This window comes from Erinaceus europaeus, chromosome 16 (assembly GCF_950295315.1).
Source record: "Erinaceus europaeus chromosome 16, mEriEur2.1, whole genome shotgun sequence".
NCBI classification, from domain to species: Eukaryota; Metazoa; Chordata; class Mammalia; order Eulipotyphla; family Erinaceidae; genus Erinaceus; species Erinaceus europaeus.
This window is the reverse complement of record NC_080177.1, coordinates 79,059,994-79,080,388: the sequence shown is the minus strand read 5'-3', so window position 1 is coordinate 79,080,388 and position 20,395 is coordinate 79,059,994. Positions and strand designations below refer to the sequence as shown.

General features: G+C 46.9%; 1 protein-coding gene across 1 annotated transcript in view; it reads left to right on the top strand.

The window, feature by feature from the left end:
* SIPA1L1 (signal induced proliferation associated 1 like 1) overlaps positions 1-20,395 on the top strand; it is a 322,776-nt gene that overhangs the window by 278,597 nt on the left and 23,784 nt on the right. The window contains exons 15-18 of the mRNA XM_060174201.1: positions 169-314; positions 424-576; positions 3,804-4,246; positions 20,118-20,360. Of these exons, the coding sequence (XP_060030184.1) occupies positions 169-314; positions 424-576; positions 3,804-4,246; positions 20,118-20,360 (985 nt within the window). The remainder of the gene's footprint in view (positions 1-168; positions 315-423; positions 577-3,803; positions 4,247-20,117; positions 20,361-20,395) is intronic.

The window sequence follows — 20,395 nt, the reverse complement described above, 5'->3', positions numbered from 1 at the left end:
TTGTCCTCGAGCAGCATGACTATACAGGTAAAATATTTCCAAAGTGTCCTGGTAAGTAACACGAGATTGCATCCGTGCCTGTGTAGGTGATGTAGACCAAGCTAGGTTAGCAGTGAATGGACTTCAAAGGTTTGATCCATATGTTCTAGACTTTGCCCCTCCCCCCAGACCAAAACTTTGTTCCTCGCGTTGCTGCATTGTTCATGGCCTCGAGTTTGGTGGTACTTGGCTATGCTAACGCGTTTGATGTGACACACTGCCACCAGCTGCAAGCTTTCTCCATTGGCCACTTGGTTTCTGACATGCTGCCCATTGTGTAAACCCAACAAGCTTTACCGCTGAAAACGCAGAATCTTCCGCCCAGTGAACTGAGAGGTTAATGGCAAACCGTCTTCATGTGTCAACATGCTCTCACCCATCTAGTGCCTGCACTATAATGCCCTGTGCTATATTCCAGAGCCAACGTGCCATCTCCCCGCGGTATCAAAGGTCCTTCCAGCTTTCCGAGAGAGTCCCAGCGGGAGATTAATGCGGCAGGATCCGGTGGTTCATTTGTCTCCGAACAAACAAGGACATGTAAGTTAGCTGTAGAATGGTCTAAGGTCATCTGTTCCTAGCAATATAGGTTCCTTGCCATGTGCAGTGAGTGGTATAGACCTGCACTGATCTTTCTGCAAGAAAGAAGTTGTCTGAGCAGAAAGGGGGAATTTGTTGCTGTAATCCTGGGATTTCTGCTGGCTATGGCCTTGAGGTCGCCTTGCCACAGTATAGGTCTGAATGGGTTAGCAGTCCAATCACAATGACCGTAAACTTTAAGGAATAAAAATGTACTGGAAGTTGGTTTTCTTTGCTTTACACAATTGCACACAGAAGATATGGCCAAGACTTCAGTCAGGGAGACTGACAACATCCCAACAGCTCCCCCTTATAGCTTCTCTTAATGTCCATGACAAGCCACACTTTTGTCCTTTTGCCATATTTACATACAATTCCTTATCTTTTTGCCTCCAGGGTTATTACTGGGGCTCAGAGCCGACACAAAATCCTCTACTCCTGGTGGTCATTTTTTCCACCTTATTGGATAAGACAGAGAGATATTGAGAGGGGAGAGGGAGAGAGAGAGAGGGAGAGAGACACGTGCAGACCTGCTTAACCACTTGTGAAGCAACCCTCCTGCAGGTGGGGAGCTGGGGGCTCAAACCGGGATCCTTGTTCAGGTCCTTAAGCTTAGTACTATGTGCTCTTAACCCAATGCACCACCACCCAGCCCCCTACTCTATTTTTTAAATATTTATTTATTTATTCCCTTTTGTTGCCCTTGTTGTTTTATTGTTGTAGTTATTATTGATGTTGTCGTTATTGGATAGGACAGAGAGAAATGGAGAGAGGAGGGGAAGACAGAGAGGGGGAGAGAAAGACAGATACCTGCAGACCTGCTTCCCCGCCTGTGAAGCGACTCCCCTGCAGGTGGGGAGCTGGGGGCTCCAACCAGGATCCTCACGCCGATCCTTGAGCTTTGCGCCACACGCGCTTAACCCGCTGCGCTACCACCCGACTCCCTCTATTTTTTTTTTTTAAATCCATCAACTTTTAGGCATTTGAATTGTTCCTGCTTTGGGGTTGTTATGCATAGAGATGTTATAAATACTCATGTAGAAGTTTCTGTGTGAAAACATGTTTCCAGGGCAGTAAGGTAGTTACTTGGTGGTTGGGGGGAGGGGGACAGCCGCTTTGCTATGTGAATGACCCAAGTTCAACCCCCCAGTTCAACTACCCTCCATAGGAGTAGTATAGCACCACCCCAGGAGAAGGAGAAGCTTTACCGTTGTAGCATGTCCCTCCCAGCACACATGCACAGACACACAGCCTTCCTCAGACCCCCCGCATCCCCTACCCCCCTTGTAACCCTGTCTGAAAAAGCTGGCCCGTAGTGGTGCAGTCCTGATGACTGCTTCCCGCTTCCTGGGATGTTTACCAAGAGTGATCTCGTCATTGTTTTCCCTTGGTGGTCTTCCCCATTTACATTTCCATCCACAGTGGGAGCCATTGTTACAGTCTGCCTTTGTATTGCAGCCATCCCAGGGTCTGGAAGCCTTGTCTCATTGTGGTTTTGCTTCACATTTCTCTAATGACTAATGATGTGAGGCTCTTTCCATGTGTTCACTGGACGTTTGTATATCTTTGTAGCACGGTCTATTCAAATCCTTGGCCAATTTTTTTTTTAATTGGTGCTTTGAAGCCCCAAAGTCTTTAGTTTTTGAAGTTCAATTTATTAATTAAACATGTTTGTGCCTTGGGTATCTTGTCTAAGAAACGGCTGCATAATGCACCGCCACACAAACATGTACCTATTTCCTCCTAGCAGTTTAGAAAAGCTGTTCCATGTGGCTCTTTGATCTTCTGCAGCTATTTTGCTATGTGTGAAGGATCCAACTTTATTTTTTTGCATATGAATGTCCAGTGGCCCTAATACCATGTATTGAATAGATTATTTTCTCCCATTGAATTGTCTTGGCATCACTATAAGGTTTTTTTTTCTAAAGACTATTTAGAAAATTGTCTCCAGAATAGATGATAATTGAAGATTGAAGAGGATAACTCTTCAAATTGTGTATTCCCTGTCTACTTACTCTGTCAGTAGGACTTTCAAAGTCAAGTAGGTTTTCTCATGATTAGTCCTTTTAAAGCGTCGCTTTGTTTCTAATTTTAAGGGCTGTAGATTGATAACCTCTTAGATGAACATTATTTTAGTGCTTTTGACATATTAGCACAAGTCACACAGTAGGAAATAGATATTATTCTTGTTACTATTAGTGATTTAATAACAATTTATAAGATTGTAAGTTAGTGGGTATAACTCCATACAGTTCCCACCACCAAAGTTCTGTGTCCCATCCCCTCCACTGGAAACGTCCCTTATTCTTTATCCTTCTAGGAGTACGGACCAAATTGCTTTATGGGGTGCAGAAGGTGGGAGTTCTGGCTATTGTAATTGCTTCTCCTCTGAACATGGGTGTCGGCATGTGGATCCACACCCCCAGCCTGTTTCTGTCTTTCCCTAGTCGGGCAGGGCTCTGGGGAGTGGAGGACACATTGGTGAGGTTGTCTGCCCAGGCATGTCAGGAAGGAATCCTAGTAGAGTCTGCAGTCTGGTGGCTAAAAGACGGTAAAGTATAATGCAGGGAAAAATGTTTCATAAACGGGAACCCACAGGTAGGAATAGACCAGATAAAATTTGGACTCTTTGGGTGGGAAGAAGCTAGGAAATGGATTTATTTCCTGCCCTCCAGGGATTGCTGGGGCTCAGTGCATGCACTACGAATCCACTGCTCTTGGAGGCCATTTTTCCCATTTTGTTGCCCTTGTTGTTGTTTTTATTGTTGCCTTTGCTGTTGTTGTTGGGTAGGAGAGAGAGAAATCGAGAGAGGAGGGGAAGAGAAAGATAGACACCTGCAGACCTGCTTCACTGCTTGTGAAGCGACCCCCCTGCAGGTGGGGAGCCAGGGGTCCGAACCAGGATCCTTGTGCTATCCTTGTACCTTGCGCCATGCGCCCTTAACCCCCTGCGCTACCGCTGGGCCCCCCAGGAAGTGGATTATTTAAAGAACCTGCTGCCATTGTTTCCTGCAGGGACCCTCTGCGTAGGTCACTCCAGGTACCTACTCTGGTTCGTCACCATTGGAATCTTTGAGCATTCAGGACCCCACAACCAGACAGATAGCACCAGGTCACTCTGTTCCTTTTTCCCTTGTGTTCAAGACACAAAACCTGTACTTAAGCAAATGATGCTTCTCTTGCTTCAGTCTGACAGCCACTATTCGAGCCACTCCAGCAGCAATACCCTCTCCAGCAACGCCTCGAGTGCCCACAGTGACGAGAAGTGGTACGACGGTGACCGCAAGGAAGCCGAGCTCAACAGCTACAGCTACCTGCAAGGCACCTCTGCAGACAGCGGCATCGATACCACCTCCTACGGCCCCAGCCACGGCAGCACCGTCTCCCTGGGGGCTGCCACCTCATCACCTCGCTCGGGGCCGGGCAAGGAGAAAGTGACACCACTCTGGCATAGCTCCAGCGAGGTGATCTCTCCGGCAGATCGGACTCTGGAGGCAGAGGGCCACGGCATGGAGCGAAAAGCAGAGTCGTCCCTCAGCCTGGATCTCCACAGCAAGAGCCAGGCCGGCTCCAGCCCTCTGACCAGGGAGAACAGCACCTTCAGTATAAATGACGTCGCTTCCCACACCAGGTAACCGCCCTTCCCAGCTGCTGCTCCTCTCGCTAGCCCTGTCCTGCTTCCTGCCCCGCCTCACCTAACACAGCTCAGGTGAGTTAAGGGGCCGGGCAGTGGAGCACCGGGTTAAGCACATATAGTACGAATCTGAAGGATCCCAGTTCGAGCCCCTGCTCCCCATCTGTGGGGGTGAGGTGGGGGGCAGAACACTTCACAAGCGGTGAAGCACGTGTCTCTCTTTCTCTTTCCCTGTCTTCCCCTCCCCTCTCAATTTCTCTCTGTACAGGCACCAAGCCCCAGTGATAACACTAGAGGCAAAAAAAAAAAAAAAAGAGTTACACTGCAGTGAGTTAAACTATGTGTTTAACGCTGTTTGCCACTAGCTACCCTTATTCCTACAGTCCTAATACATTATTTTAAACTGTAAGAAAAGCTAGCAGATTTATTTGAGGTTTTTTTTTAAGCTATCTATTTTAATTCTCTTTATTGGTTGTTAATGGATCACAGTACAGGTGTTCACACGTGAGTACAGCCTCTCATCTCCCTGTGACAGGCGTCTGCAAAGCACTTTGGGCCCCAACTTAAATCCTTTTCAACCATATGCACCAGGCAGTTGTTTGCTTGTTTGTTCTTCATATTTGTTATTTTGTGCGAGAAGCCAGAGTGCTGCTGTAGCCCTGACACCAGGGGACGACCAGGAGCCTCAGGCATGCTAGCCCTGCGCTCTGCCCGCTGCACTATGTCCCAGCCTGTGTTTGCCTGCGGCTTTATAAAAATCGTCCGAACTGCATAGCATGACGAGAGGAGACCTTTGTAATTCTGACATTCAGGTAATGGTAAAGGATATAGAATGGAACAGTCTTTTCTTGTAGATATTGAAATACACACACACACACACACACACACACACACACACACACACACACACACCTACTTTTTTTTGCCTCCAGGGTTATTGCTGGGCTCAGTGCCTACACCATGAATCCACTGCTCCTGGAGGCCATTTTTTCCCCTTTTGTTGCCATTGTTGTTGTAACCTTGTTGTAATTATTATTGTTATTATTGATGTGGTTGTTGTTGGATAGGACAGAGAGAAATGAAGAGAGGAGGGGAAGACAAAAGGGGAGAGAAAGACAGACACCTGCAGACCTGCTTCACCTGTGAAGCGACTTCCCTGCAGGTGGGGAGCTGGGGGCTCAAACTGGGATCCTTACGCTGGTCCCTGCACTTTGCTGTTGTTTTCGCCGGGCTATGTTGTTTTCGCCGGGCTGGCTTCACGGGCGGGTAACAGACGACCAGGGACTCATGGTTGAGCTGTAGGCAGTATCTCTTTATTCATGCAGGACACAGCACAATCTAAGCTGAGCTAAGCTAAACTCAAGTACCCTAAAATTCACAATGCTGTCTTTATATATACTTGCCAAGTAGGATGTGACATAGAGAGGGTGGAGAGAAAAGTGACTGGTGAAAATCAGGGTATGACAAGGAGAGGATCAGGGTGTGACAAGGAGAGGGGGCGGAGCAGGCGAGAATTCTATCACTGAACCACTAATGCCCTGGAGGGAGTGTGGAGTGTGGTGCTTTATGTAAATGTAAAAGTAATTTATGTAAATAGACCGCTTTGAATGGGATCAAACCCAATCCCTATAGAGGCATACCGGTGCTTGGTTAAGCAGAAGCCAGGGGGAGCTGGCATACTACCCAACACTTTGCGCCACCCACCATGGCAGTGTTTACAATGTCGAATGCATGCTGTCAGAGGACAGTGCTTTCTGAGTGTCTGTATGGTAATCCTTCTCAGTGGTTGGCTCTGGACTGGTGGGGAGTTGGGAGGTGAGGGCAGCCAGCAGAAACTTGTGACTAACATTGCACATCTACCTGTCGTAGTAAAAAGCAGACACGTTCCCTTGTAACCTTGGAGGTCACACTGATGGTCATAGTAAATACTGTTTTTCAGGGATTAAATGCACGTTGCAAAGTGTAAATACTGTTTTTCATGTCCTCTTTTGCATTGGAGGCTACAGCTCAGCTGTATGCCAGAATGCTTCCTTTTAAGGCAGAAATATCTCAGTGCTATATTTCTGAATTCCTCCTCTTACCTTTGTTTGTTTTTAGTCACTGTTCAACTTGTATGACAGCTTCTAGCCTTCTGAGTTCTGGCTTTTTTTTTTTTTCTCCACCAGGGTTATCTCTGGGGCTCTATGAAAGTACTATGAACCACCCACTCCTGGTGGCCTTTATTTTTTTTTTTCTTTCTATTTTATTGGATAGGGCAGAGAGAAATTGGAGGGGAAGGTGCGATAGGGAGAGAAAGACCTGCTTCACCTCTCCTGAAGCATCCCCTCTACAGGTGGGAAGTGGCTCGAACCCTGGTCCATGCATTTGGTAACGTGCACTTAACCTTGTTCACCACCACTCAGCCCCAGTGTTCTGGTCCTTTTATTGTCACGCCCTAAAATAAAACAACAGAGAAACAGAATTCAGGTTTAAAAAAAAATAATTGGAGTCCAGATAATCTGTTGGTTACAGATAAGCTTTTTTTTTTTTCCCCTCCAGGGTTATTGCTAGGCTTGGTGCCTGCACCATGAATCCACTGCTCCTGGAGGCCATTCCCCCCCCCCCTTTTTGTTGTAGCCTCGTTGTGGTTATTATTATTGCCATTGTTGATGTTGTTCGTTGTTGGATAGGACAGAGAGAAATGGAGAGAGGAGGGGAAGAGAGAGAGGGGGAGAGAAAGACAGACACCTGCAGACCTGCTTCACCACCTGTGAAGCGACTCCCCTGCAGGTGGGGAGCCGGGGGCTCGAACCGGGATCCTTATGCCGGTCCCTGCACTTTGCGCCACATGCGCTTAACCCACTGCGCCTCCGCCCGACCCCCAAGCTTTTTGTTTTTAATCAGAATTCTTTTTGCTTTTATGAATGGGGATTAATGGAGTATAACACAGTTGTTAACACAGTGATTCAGGTTTTCGTCTCCTTGTGATAAGTGTCTATAAAAACACTCACCTCAACTTGGGTCCTTATTCACTGCCAGGCACCAGAACCCAACCCCCCAACTCTCACCCTGTTTCCCCTCACAGAGTCCTTTGCTTTGGTGCGATAAACCAAACCCAGTACAAAAATCATATTTATGTTTTCCCATTCTGTCCTTTGTCCTTAAGTTCCTCCTGTGAGTAAGATCCTCCCGTGTTCATCCTTCTCATTTTGGCTTATCTCACTTCACATGGTTCCTTGAAGCCCCATCCAAGATGAGGCAAAGGAGATGACTTTTTTTTTTTTTTTTTTTTTGCCTCTAGGGTTATTGCTGGGGCTTGGTGACTGCACCAAGAATCCACTGCTGGTGGAGGCCATTTTTTCCCCATTTTGTTGTCCTTGTTGTTGTTATTGTTGTTATTGCTGCTGTTGTTGGATAGGACAGAGAGAAATCCAGAGAGGAAGGGAAGACAGAGGGGGAGAGAAAGATAGACACCTGAAGACCTTCTTCACCGCCTGTGAGGCGACCCACCTGCAAGTGGGGAACCTGGGGCTCAAACTGGGATCCTTGCGCTGGTCCTTGGGCTTCACACCATGTGCACTTAAGCCTCTGCGCTACTCCCATCCCCCTGACTTCATCATTTTTAACAGCTGAACTACAGGTAATTTTAATGAGAGGATTTCCTCCATTCAGTTTGGGTTTATTTAACTTCATCACTTCAATATTCAGCTTTCTCAGCTCTGCAGTGTTACTGATAAGACTCTTGACGGCCAAGAAGATTGCTCAGTGGGAGAGCACAGGACTTGCACACATGAGCTTCCAAGTTTGAACTACAGTATCACATATGCCAGAGCTGAGCAGTACTCTGGGTGTGTGTGTGTGTGTGTGTGTGTGTCCTTGGTATCTTTCATAATTCCAGGCTGGCCATATGGTATGAAACATTTTACAAGTTTTGTTTCTGCTTGCCACTACCACATTACGGTCATAAGATTAGACTATGCGGCCCCTAAAGCAAAAATAAAGCAACTGGTGAAGTAGCCTCTGTCTTCTTGGGTGCCAGAAAGTCACAGGGCAGAGGGCTGTCAAGGGAGCTCACCTGGATAGCACTTGCTTGGTCATGCACAAGACCCAGGTTTGAACCCAGCCCCACTGCCCTGATGCAAACATCAGTGCCGTACAGTCTTCCCCTCACTCCCTCCCCATCCCCCAATTGAAAAATGTCTGCCCAGAGTGGTGAAGTCCAGCAGAGAGAGAGAGAGAGAGAGAGAGAACAGAGAAGTACAACACTTGCTGGTAGTTGTACCCTCCACCATCTTACTAAAACTGTGCAATGACTTAGAATATTTTCCAATTCTTAGTAGTTTCTCTGTAATTTCTAAGTTTGCCATCTGGTTTTTTGTTTGTTCTTCATTTTGAAAGGCAGGTGCTTTTTTAAAGAACACTGCATGCAGGGGAGATAGCCTAATAGTTATTCAAAATGATTTCTCTCATAGCTGATGCCCCAAAGCCCCAGGTTCAAGCCCCTGCACTGCCATCGGCCAGAGAAGAGTTTCGGTTTAAAACGCTTTTATTTTGTACTTTGGTTTAAAAAGAATAGGAAGGGAGGGGAGAAGAAAAGGAGGAAAGAAAAGATGGGCATTGGATCAGGAGAGCCCTTCCTGGTCTAATTTGATGGCAGAAGAAAGCCAGTATGGAGTAAGATTGAAAAGGCATCTGCAGACCGCCCCACCTCCTGCAGCCCAGAGTAGGCTCCTAGACTTGCAGTCTCGGAATATGCTGACAGGGCCTGGCTGAAGGCCTCAAAGGATTACCCAGATTTTCTGCTTCACACTGACCATGCGGAAAACATTTAGATCGTCGTGTGGAAACAACTCCTCTGTTGAGCAGCAAACGTGCTAGAGAAGAATGTGGCCTTTCACTGAGGGCCAGGCTTCCCACCCATGATGGGTTGAGTCATATTCACTTCTGGACTCTGGTAAGCGCAGGGGGGGGGGGGGGGGGTTGCTTTGTGACTTTACTCTGTTGGTCTTGGCAGAGAGAGCCTGATAATCAGGACTTTAGCAGCTTTTTTTTTTCTGGAGGGGAAGGGGGGACTTAGCCACTAAATGCACATTGCAAGAAAAACTGAAATCGCTGCAAATTAGAGTGTTTATGTCCTGAAAAGACAGGAACAGCAATTAATGTGGAAATCTCTTGACAGTGCATAAAAGAGCTTGTACCTGGGACTTAGTGACAAGATCTAAATTACAGTGATTAAGCTACACTGCATATTTCTGGCTGGATCATGTCCCTACCCCTTCTGTCCTGCAGTCTCCCTGGTGATGATGGTGCAGGGTTCCTGCGGTACCCCACTTGAACTGCATTGATGTGGGCTGGTGATTAAAAAGGGTGGTCATATTCGAATGTCTTCAAGAGAAATCTCACACACTGATAAACTTTCAACAGTTACAAAGTCTGTTAATTGCCTTAAAGCGATGCTTCCCTAGAGTGTATACAGAGTTTCTTGAAGCTTGGAAAATTCAAGAGCTGTTTTAATTAAGTGTGTACACACACACACAGGTTTCCTACAGGGTTATCGCCGGGGCTCTGTGTCTGTGCTACAAATCCACTGTTCCTGTGTTCATGTGTTCAGTTTTTTGAATTATGCAGACAGAAATTGAGGGGAGGGGAAGATAGGGAGAGAAAAGTGAGACACCTGCAGACCTGCTTCGCCACTTGGGAAGTAACCCTCTTTAGGTGGGGAGCTGGGGGCTTGAACTGGGATTCTTGTGCGGGTCCTGGGGCTTTGTGCTATGTGTGCCTAACATGTGCACCACCGCCCAGCCCCTACATATATTGTTTTTTACATTGACCATTATACTTTCTAGTCTTAAAATGAACAACTCAAAGTAGTGGATTGTAATGAGCACAGGCAAGATGAAGATAGCTTCAACTTACTTATTTATTATTGGATAGAGACAGAGAAATTAATAGGGAAGAGAGAGAAAGAGAGAGAGACAGAGAGACACCTGCAGCCCTGCTTCACCACTCATGAAGTTTTCCCCCTGCAGGTGGAGACTAGGGGCTTGAACCCGGGTCCTTGCGCACTGTAGTGTGTGCACTTAACCATGTATGCCGACACCTGCCCCTTCAGTTTTAATAAACGTATCGACTGGGTTCATTTTGTCCCTGGAGTCCTGGCCTTGGCAGTAGGCAGTGCCAGTATGTGTAATGATCAAAGCTTACTAGACTTCTCGAGCAGTGGTACTGCCAGTGCCAGAACTAGACTGAAGACCTCTCTCTCATCACAAAGCTGAAACCCCACTGGCTCCTTGCATGTCTGTCTCTTCTGTCCTAGCCTGCCCTGTTGAAGAGTCGACTCTCGCACCCAGCCTAATTAGCCCACTCACTGTGCACGTTCCTCTGTTTCCAGTCAGCCACCTCAGAGCCCCCAAGTCAACTGGTAACCGTTTATGTGAGAACATGCACCGTTTTCCTTTCCTTTCTTTCTTTTTCTCCCTCCCTCCCTCCCTCCCCCCTCTTCCTTCCTTCCTTCCTTCCTTCCTTCCTTCCTCCCTTCTTTCCTTTCTTTCTCTTTCTTTCTTGCCTCCAGGGTTATTGCTGGGGCTCGGTGCCTGCACCAGGAATCCACTGCTCCTGGAGGCCATTTTGCTCCTTTTGTTGCCCTTGTTGTTTATCGTTGTTGTTATTGTTATTGTTGTTGTCATTACTGTCGTTGTTGTTGGATAGGACAGAGAGAAATGGAGAGAGGAAGGGAAGACAGAGAAGGGGAGAGACAGATAGACACCTGCAGACTGCTTTACCACTTGTGAAGTGACTCCCCTGCAGGTGGGCAGCCAGGGAGCTGGAACCTGGATCCTTAATTACTTTCATTTCTTAGGAGAGGATTACCCCATATGTTCCAGCTCTACCTCTTAGAATGTATACCTCCATGGCAACAAGCCGTCGGGGTCCCTCAGTAATAATACTCGGTTTCAAGGCTTACTGTACAGAAGTGTCAGGATTTGCACAGTGTCCTAGTGCTTTTAGGCCTGGGTATATTAGAAGAAGAGATACAAGGTCAGCCTACAGGTTGAATTTTTTAAGAGAGCTGTTTCTTTTTTTAAAATTTTTTAAATTTATTTTTATTTATTTTTATTGAACCTGGAACTTTGGAGCCTCTGGCATGAGAGTCTTCTTTGGATAACCATTATGCTATTGTCAACATAAAATAATTCACCATGGTTGCACTAACTTTCTTAGATGATAGAAAAGAGTATGGTTTTAATTTAAATCTTTAGTTTTCTTTTTTTCCTTTACTGGGGGATTACTGTTTTACAGTCGATAGTAAATACAATATTTTGTACATGCGTAACATTTCTCAGGTTTCCATATAAGAATACAGCCCCCACGAGGTCCTCTGCCATCACATTCCGGGACCTGAACCCTCCCGGCCACCCCAGAGTCTTTAACTTTTGTGCTAAATTAACTAAATGTATTTACTGAGTAATTTTTATTTATTTATTTATTTTACCAGAGCACTGCTCAGCTCTGGCTTATGGTGGTGCAGGGGATTGAACCTGGGACTTTGGAGCCTCAGCCAGGAGAATCTCTTAGCCTAACCATTATGCTATCTACCTGTGCCCTAAAAGAACTATTTCTATATAAGGTATTTTTCAAACCTGCAGCTTGAAGCAGGGAAGGATATCACAGCAGCATATGTGCAACTGTCAGTCAGTCAGTATCTGGGCACCAGGTGACGTTTAGTAGAGGGCTGAGAAAAGGCCCCTCCAGGTGATCTGTCCTAACATAGCATGCCCATTTCTTCATCTTATGGGAAAGGGCAATTATCCAGAACCTTGGTGGTGGTACACCAACTCATAGACTAAAAAGCATTTTGGTTGGAATTTCAAGAAAACAAATCCCCTGTCATACCACAAATGTCATCTTGCTGGACTTCAAGCTCACCAACAAAAAAAAAAATGTAACATTAGTTTGCTCTGTGAATGCATTCTTCCAGTTGACATTGAAATCATAAGACCAAAAGAGATTCTAAAAAAACAAGTCCATTCCTTGTCATAGTTAAACCACCCACAAGAATGCCAAGTTGAAAGGGACCAGGTGGTGGTACACCTGGTTGAGTGCACATGTTATAATGCTCAAGGACCTGGGTTCAAGCCCCCAGTCCCCACCTGCAGGGGGAAAGCTTTGCGAGTCATGAAGCAGGGCTGCAGGTGTCTCTCTGTCTCTCTCCCTCTCTATCTCCCCTTCCCCTCTTGATTTCTGGCTGTCTCTATCCAATAAATAAATATAATACAAAATAAAAAATAAATTTATTTAAAAAAAAAAAGAATGCCAAGTTACCCAGTTGATGTTTCAAAAGTGTATGTTCAAAAAAGTTGGTTCAAAGAAGTGTGTGCCGAGAGAGTCATTTGAGGGAGAGGGGCTCTGCAGTCTTTCAAACTACAGGACTTCCCATGTCCCCTCCTCAGGTGTTTTTTATCTGGCGAGAGAATAAATGTGTTTTTCTTAGTTGACTGCATCCTAAATTTGAAGGTTTTTGAAATTTCTATATTTTTATAAGATTTGTAGATACCAAATACAGTCGTTCGGTGGTGGGAATGGTGTTTATGTACCAAATATGTGTGTGTGTGTGTGTGTGTGTGTGTGTGTGTGTGTGTGTGTGTGTGTGTGTATTTGTAGATACCAACAAAAGGCCATGTGAAAATAATTTTTCAAAGAAATTTTTAAATTTCTTCCACCTCCAGGGGAGTTGAGAAGGAAGCATAGCAAGAGAGTTGGATCGAGATCCAGGCTCAAGTCTCTATTTAGCACTGACTGGCCTTTGGCCAATCCTGTCCTTTTTACCAAGTATGTCTAATACTGTAATAACATCTCACGTACTGTGTGGTGGTTTTCAGAGTTGTTGAGGATACAAAAGGCTGTCGAGTGTACTGATGCAAAGTGTAACTGTCTTAAAGTGGTTTTTCTGTCGTTTCCTGTTCTGAGATCTTGACCAGCCTGCTGTGGGTAGCTAACTGTTCTTTTATTTGCTTTAATAAATATTTATGCCCCTCCATCTGCATAACTGTCCTGAGCGTTTCGTTCTAGAATCCTATCATCTGTTACTTCTCAATTTCCCTGCTTTGCTTTCCTTATTCTTTTTATTTATTTTTTTAAATTTATTTTTACTTGTTTATTTTGCACCTCCAGGGTTATCTCTGGGGCTCTGTACCAGCACTATGAATCCACTGCTTCTGGCAGCCATTTTTTTCCATTTTACTGGACAAGACAAAGAGAAATTGAGAGAGGAGTGGGGGGGGGGGGGGAGAGAGAGACCCCTGCAGACAGATCTGCTTCACCACTTGTGAAGCACCCCCCCCCCCCGCAGTTGGGGAGCCAGGGACTCGAACCCAAATCCTTATGCCTTGTACTGTATGCACTTAACCAGGTACACCACCGCCCGGTTCCCTTTCCACATTCTTTTTAGATGTTGCACTTGCATATGAAGCGTCTCAGCCCTACCTAAGAAGATAACAGCTGGTGCAATGTGTCAGCTCTCTGGCGCCTGGCTTAGCACTATAGAGACATCAGCCTGTGGTCTGCAGTGGCTGCGGAGACCTATTCTGCTATATGAGCGAGCCTTCCGTTTCCCTGTGCCTGTGTCTGAGTGTGTCCTGTGCCTACACAGGATCTCCCTGTTGTAAAGTGGTAATTGGGCACTTGGCTGCCCCATTGCCAGCTTTGTCATTCCTACTGGACTTGTTTATCCCCGCCCCCCCCCCTTTAGAATCAGTGCCCCCTGAATCTCTCCAGCAGAATTGGCTAGTGCTGACCACGGAGGAAGGGAGCCCACCTCGGGCCTTACTCCCTATATAGTCTGTTGCCGGAAGGCTTCTTTAATATGTGCACAAGTAATCACAGGAAACGTAACCAGCTCTCCTCCCCTTGGTGTTAGGCCAGCACAGATCTTGCCACAGCCATTTGACAAGCAGCTAATTGCTGCCCTCCCCCTCCTGAAAAATACCCTTTAGCAGGCCCGGCCTGTCTAACATCCGGCTCTGTGTCAAGCCTGAATAGCAGCTGACTGCAAATGTTTCCTCCTGCAGCTTTGCACAGCACAGAGAGAAGCTGGCAGGTGTCATCCATGGGACGTGGTACTCTGCCATGATGCAGTAATAGTATTTCCCAGGCCACATAGCTGGGGGACCTTTGACTCCGACCAATTCAGATGACCCTATGCAGTGTGGCTTGCCAAGAACCTTACAAGGTTCTCAAGTAAATGCCACTCCTTCTTTGCAAAGTGATGTCCACTTACTGGGACCCTTATCGCAGGCTGCGTGGCACTGTCTATGCCGCTTTAACCGGGGAAAGTAAAGCTCCAGCTCTTGACATGTGGGGTTCATTTGAGCATCAGGTCAAGTTCAAGATGAGAACTTTGGACTTTTTTTTTTTTTTTACTCAGCACACCTGCTGTACTTCTCTTGCGTAAGACTGAAGCCCAGTAAAAAAGTAGAATAGTGAGTGTGACTTTTTCTGATTGAGTTCTGTCACACATAATGTGGCCTCTGAGTAATAATAACCTGGGTAGATAATAAAGTAATAGTGTCACTATGTCCTTAATTTTTAAAAGACTGCACAGTGGTGGAAGTGGGTGGGAGCCAATGAAAATATTAATTGTGATATATAGGCTTGCAGTGTAATTGTCGCTGTAGCAGACTGGCTAATACTTCATAGGTAGCCATTGTTTCCTTAGGAGCTGGGATTTTTGACATACTGAAATTCTCTAGGGAGGGGGCCGGGTGGTGGCACACCTGCTTAAGTGCATGTATTATCATGCACAAGGACTCAGGTTCAAAACGCCAGTCCCTGTTTGGAGGGGGGAACCTTCACAAGGGGTAAAGCTACGTACTCTGTCTTTCTTTCCCTATCTTCCCCACCCTCTCTGTTCTAGCAGATAAAATGAATAGTTAAGAAATTCATTTAAGCGTAAGGACCAGAATAAGGATCCTGGTTCGAGCCCCCAGCTCCTCACCTGCAGGGGAGTCGCTTCACGAGCGGTGAAGCAGGTCTGCAGGTGTCTTTCTTTCCCCCTCTCTGTCTTCCCCTCCTCTCTCCATTTCTCTCTGCCCTATCCAACAACGACAACAATAATAACTATGACAATAAAACAACAAGGGCAACAAAACGGAATAAAATAAATATTTCCAAAAAAAGATTAAAAAAAAAGAAATTCTCTAGGGAATGTAGATTATTCTGGCTTGTTGAGATTAAAATGTAAAGATGTTTTCAAATATTAAAAAAAAAAAAGATTGCTACTATAGGCAGACTGACATTAATAGTCTTAACATCTTAACATCTTAATAAAAGTAAGCCCATGGCTGTTCTCCCGGTAGACGATTTAGCATTTCTAGGCAACTACCTGACATCTAATTTAAGAGAAAACAACCAGCCATCTATAACACAAACTGTGGCTCTCAGTCCGCCGGCTCCTCTCTTCCTCCTGTGCTCCGAGATGGTGTATGAACGTGGGCATGTACGTGTCCCTCCTCCCTCTCAGCATTCCTGTTCCGGGATAACCTGAGGCTTGTCCCTTCCTAGGGAGAGGGGAAATGATCTGTGGAAATTCATCTAGATTATAAAACTCGAGTGGGTTCTTTGCTTCAAACTAGGAGTACCAAATCAATTCTCCGTGCCCCCCCCCCCCAATTTGGTCTTCTCACAGTTAAATTACCTTTCTGTGCAATGCAGGAAGCCACAGGTACAGAAAGCTGTCCCTGCTTCCCTCTCTCACGCCCTGGTGGCTGTTATTGTTGCCTTTGCCCCTTTGCCCCAGGAAGCCACAGGTACAGAAAGCTGTCCCTGCTTCCCTCTCTCACGCCCTGGTGGCTGTTATTGTTGCCTTTGCCCCGAATCACTGGCTCATTACCTGCTTACATGATTCCCCTGGCTAGAGCTCATTCGCCGTGGGAAGACTGCATCGCAGCGTATTGAATTACCATGAACTTGCCTGCATAGTGAACTAGCCCCAGCCACGCGGGCGCCCTTGCAGGTGTGAAGCAGAAAACTTCCTTTTCGTTGGTTTACAATGAAAGCCACGTCAGATCCCCTTGGGGCAGGCTTGTGGGTGCAGGTCTCTGCCAAGGGTTGAGGTGCCCTCCCAGCAGACCCCGGGCAGGGACCATAGAAATGTGAGAGACCCGCTTAACAGTGGGAGGTGACTTGAGCAGCATTTATTCTTAAGTTCTAGGGAACTTGAGAGACTGTTGGGAGTTTGTTAAAATACAGATTCCCATGGCTCTGGAAGGCATGCAGAGCGAGGGGTCCACACCTGTGTCAGCACGTGCCGGCCTCAGTGGACATAGGAGAGACACTGCTTTCGTGCGCTCACCTTGATCTTGGCAAAATCCAAAGGGGGATTTCCACAGAGTCCTAAGAATGTGAATAACTCAGCTGGGTTTGAGCAGTAGTTCTCATTTGATGTGCACACTTAGGGGGATTCTGCCAAAGTACACAAACTCAGGCACCCACCCTTCTCCCACCATTTCTAGGAAATTAAAGTCTCGAGGATTAGGGCCCAAGAATATGTGTTTAAAAGCTCCCAGGTGGCCCTCCTGTGCTTATTAAATTAGAGGCCAACTACACTCAAGTTCTCACCTCAGCTTCATGCTGTAAATACACGCTGAAGAAGGCAGGCCTGCCCATGAAGAGTTGATTGTTTTTGCTTGTACCCTTGTTCCCAAATTGAAACATTTATTCAGTAGGGCTGTCTAGATTATACCCATTAGTAAACCAGAGTTTCGTATGTGGAAACTAGTAGAAGACAGATATTATTCACAGATGAAAGCCAATAATTAGTCTGTGGTCTTCTTTAAATAGATGAAACTTGTCCTTGGAAAAGCATATTGCACTGAAACATAGGACTCTTAGGAAAGAGGGAAGGGGACAGGCTGAGGGACATTGGAATCCTGGTGTGTTCTAGAGGCCAGTCAGGGGGGACAGGAGGTTGAGACTGTGTGAAAGACTGTACTACAAACCATTAATCCCCCCCCCCCCAATAAAATAAGACGGCCTTTCAGTGATGTGGGAGCTGGGAGATAGCTCATCCACTAGATCGCACACTTTATCATGTACAAGTGCCCAAGTTCAAGCCCCCAACCACCACAAGAAACTTCAGCAAGAGTGGAGTAGTGTGGTATCTCTTCTCCACTGGGAGCTCTCCTGTTCTCTCTCTCTCTCTCTCTCTTTAACTTTCTTCATTTACTTGTTGGGTAGAGACAGAAATTGAAAGTGGAGGGGGAGACAGAGGAGAGAGACAGACACCTGCAGCCCTGCTTCACCACTTCTGAAGCTCTCCCTCTGCAGGTGGGGACGGGGGGATTAAACCTGGGTTCTTGTGCACTGTAACTTCTGTGTTCAGCCAGATTCACCACCACCCAGTCCCTGTGTGTGTCTCTCTTTATCTCTTTCTCCTCAGTTTCTCTTGCTTATCAAATAAATTAAAAATGGAAGAACAAAAGGAAGAAAGAGAGAGACAGAATAAAAGCAATGGTCACCAGGGGTGTACTTGTACAGACACTGAGCCTCAGCAGTAACTTGGATGGAAAAGAAAAAAAAATTAAGACCCCATTAGTGGGGGCCAGGTCATGGTACACCCAGTTAAGCCCACATACCACCATACACAAAGATCGGGGTTTAAGCTCCTGCTCCCCACCTGAGGGAGAACACTTCACGAGAGGTGAAGCGGGTCTGCAGGTGTCTCCCCCGCAACCCGCCACCCCGTCTCCCCTCCCCTCTCAATTTCTCTATGTCTTGTCAAGTAAAAATAAAATAGAAAAAAAATGGCCACCAGGAGCCATGGATTCATGTAGTGCAGATACCGAACGAACACCAGTGACAACCCTGGTGGCAGTAAAATAATAAAGACAGTAACAGAAAAGACCCAATGAGTGCAGACTGCGTCCCAGTGCACCCTTGCTCCGTGTCCTGTCTCCCCCAGGCGTCTATCTCTGTCACACGCAAACACTCTCCCTGTCTGTTCGCCCCTCTGCTGTGACGTCATGTTACAGACTGATAGACCTTCTTCTCCCAGGATGCCCACTGTGACTGCTTTTAGGAGTGTGCTTTCATTGAAGTGTAGCACATTGGCCCATGGGTCGCAGGTAGCATTGGTTCACCTGTTCTCAGCACCTGTGTCTCCCCCCTCCCCTGGCTGAGTTTTGTGTCCGTACACATAGAGGAGAAGTGTATGGCTGGCTGCCACTTTGTTGAAGGTGCCCCTTGCTCTGCACAGCAGCTGTTCAATTTGATTTAATCCCACTTGTTATTTCTGCTTTCAGTTTCAACTTTTAAAAAAACCACTTCCCGGGGGCCCGGTGATATGCAGCAGGCGGGCTAAGCGCACATAGCGCAAAGTGCAAAGACTGGCTTAAGGACCCCAGTTCGAGCCCCCGGCTCCCCACCTGCAGGGGGGTTGCTTCATAAGCGGTGAAGCAGGTCTGCAGGTGTCTTGTCTCTCTTTCTCTCTCTCTCTCCTCCTCTCTGTCTCTCCCCTCCCCAATCTCTCTCTGTCCTATCCAGTAACATCAACAAAAATGAGAAAAATGGTCTCCAGGAGCAGTGGATTCATAGTGCAGGCCCCAAACCCTGGCAATAACCCTGGAGGCAAGAAAAAAATAAATAAATAAATCATTTCCCAAGACCAATATAGGGGGAAAAAGTTTTACTTCTAGAAGTTTTGTGCTTTCATCTCAAACATTCCAGTCTTCAGTTTTTTATGAGCTGAACTTTATGTAAGGCATGACTGTAGTCCAGTTTCATTCTGATGGACATCTTTCATTTATTCATTAGTATTATTTTTTGTCTCCAGGATTATCACCAGGGCTCAGTACATGCCCTACAACTCCACTGCTCCTAGAGGCCCTTTTTTTTTCTATTGTTGTTGTTGCTGCTGTTGTTGGATAGGACAGAGAGAAATCAAGAGCTGGGGAAGACAGAGGGAGAGAAAGATAGACACCTACAGACCTGCTTCACTGCTTACGAAACAACCCCTTTGCAGGTGGGGAGCCAGGGGTCTCGTGCTTTGCACCATGTGAGCTTAACCAGGTGTGCTACCACCTGGCCCCCCATCTTTTCATTTTTTACAAAGGGCTGGAGGTCAAGCCCAGGGCTGCAGCCATGCAGGACATGCAGTACCCAGAGAGCTGCCTCACCAGCCCAGTTTTTATTTTATGTGTTATGGGATGCTGAAGCAATCCTCTACCATCCACACAGCCGGTGAACAGCTTTTAAGAAAGTCAGATGCCATGGGGAGGAGGCCTCCATGCCACCCCCTGGACCCTGAACTGGGAGTGTGTGGGGAGCTGGCAGGACCCTGAACTGGGAGTGTGTGGGGAGCTGGCAGGACCCTGAACTGGGAGTGTGTGGGGAGCTGGCAGGTCCCTGAACTGGGAGTGTGTGGGGAGCTGGCAGGACCCTGAACTGGGAGTGTGTGGGGAGCTGGCAGGTCCCTGAACTGGGGGTGTGTGGGGAGCTGGCAGGTCTGCCCAGTCTCCGCCGCCCTCTTCAGCGTGAACCTGAGTCCACTCTCCCAGGCTGCCCAGCCCTTTCTGTCAACCTCACTGTCACTGCCTCTTCTTGACTCCAGAGCTGAAACAGACTTTCGGGTCGCAGCATCCTTCGGTGCCCCTGACAGTCTTAACTATTTTTACTTTTCAGCTCAACGTGCTGACTAAGCCCCAGTGACCATCTGTTGTCACCTTGACAGTTAAATTACAGTGAGAAAGCAAGGAAGGCCAGCCAGTCTCCCTCATTAATATTTGATGGACTGCTCGCCATTGCTTAGCCCGGCCACAGTCCCTGGCCTAGCCCGTGTGTTTATAGCTGGCATGTTAACCTCAATCTTTTCCTTTTTTCTCTCTCTTCCCCTTAGTACCATGAGCTCCCGGCATTCTGCCAGCCCAGTGGTCTTCACCAGTGCCCGAAGTTCACCTAAAGAAGAGCTCCATCCCGCCACCACCTCACAGCTCACCCCTTCCTTCTCCTCCTCTTCCTCCTCCTCCTCGTCTGGCCCTCGGACTTTCTACCCTCGCCAGGGCGCGACGAGCAAATACCTAATTGGGTGGAAGAAGCCTGAAGGAACCATCAACTCTGTGGGATTCATGGACACAAGAAAGTAAGGATCCTTTGTCTTCTCTCCTTGGGGGGGGG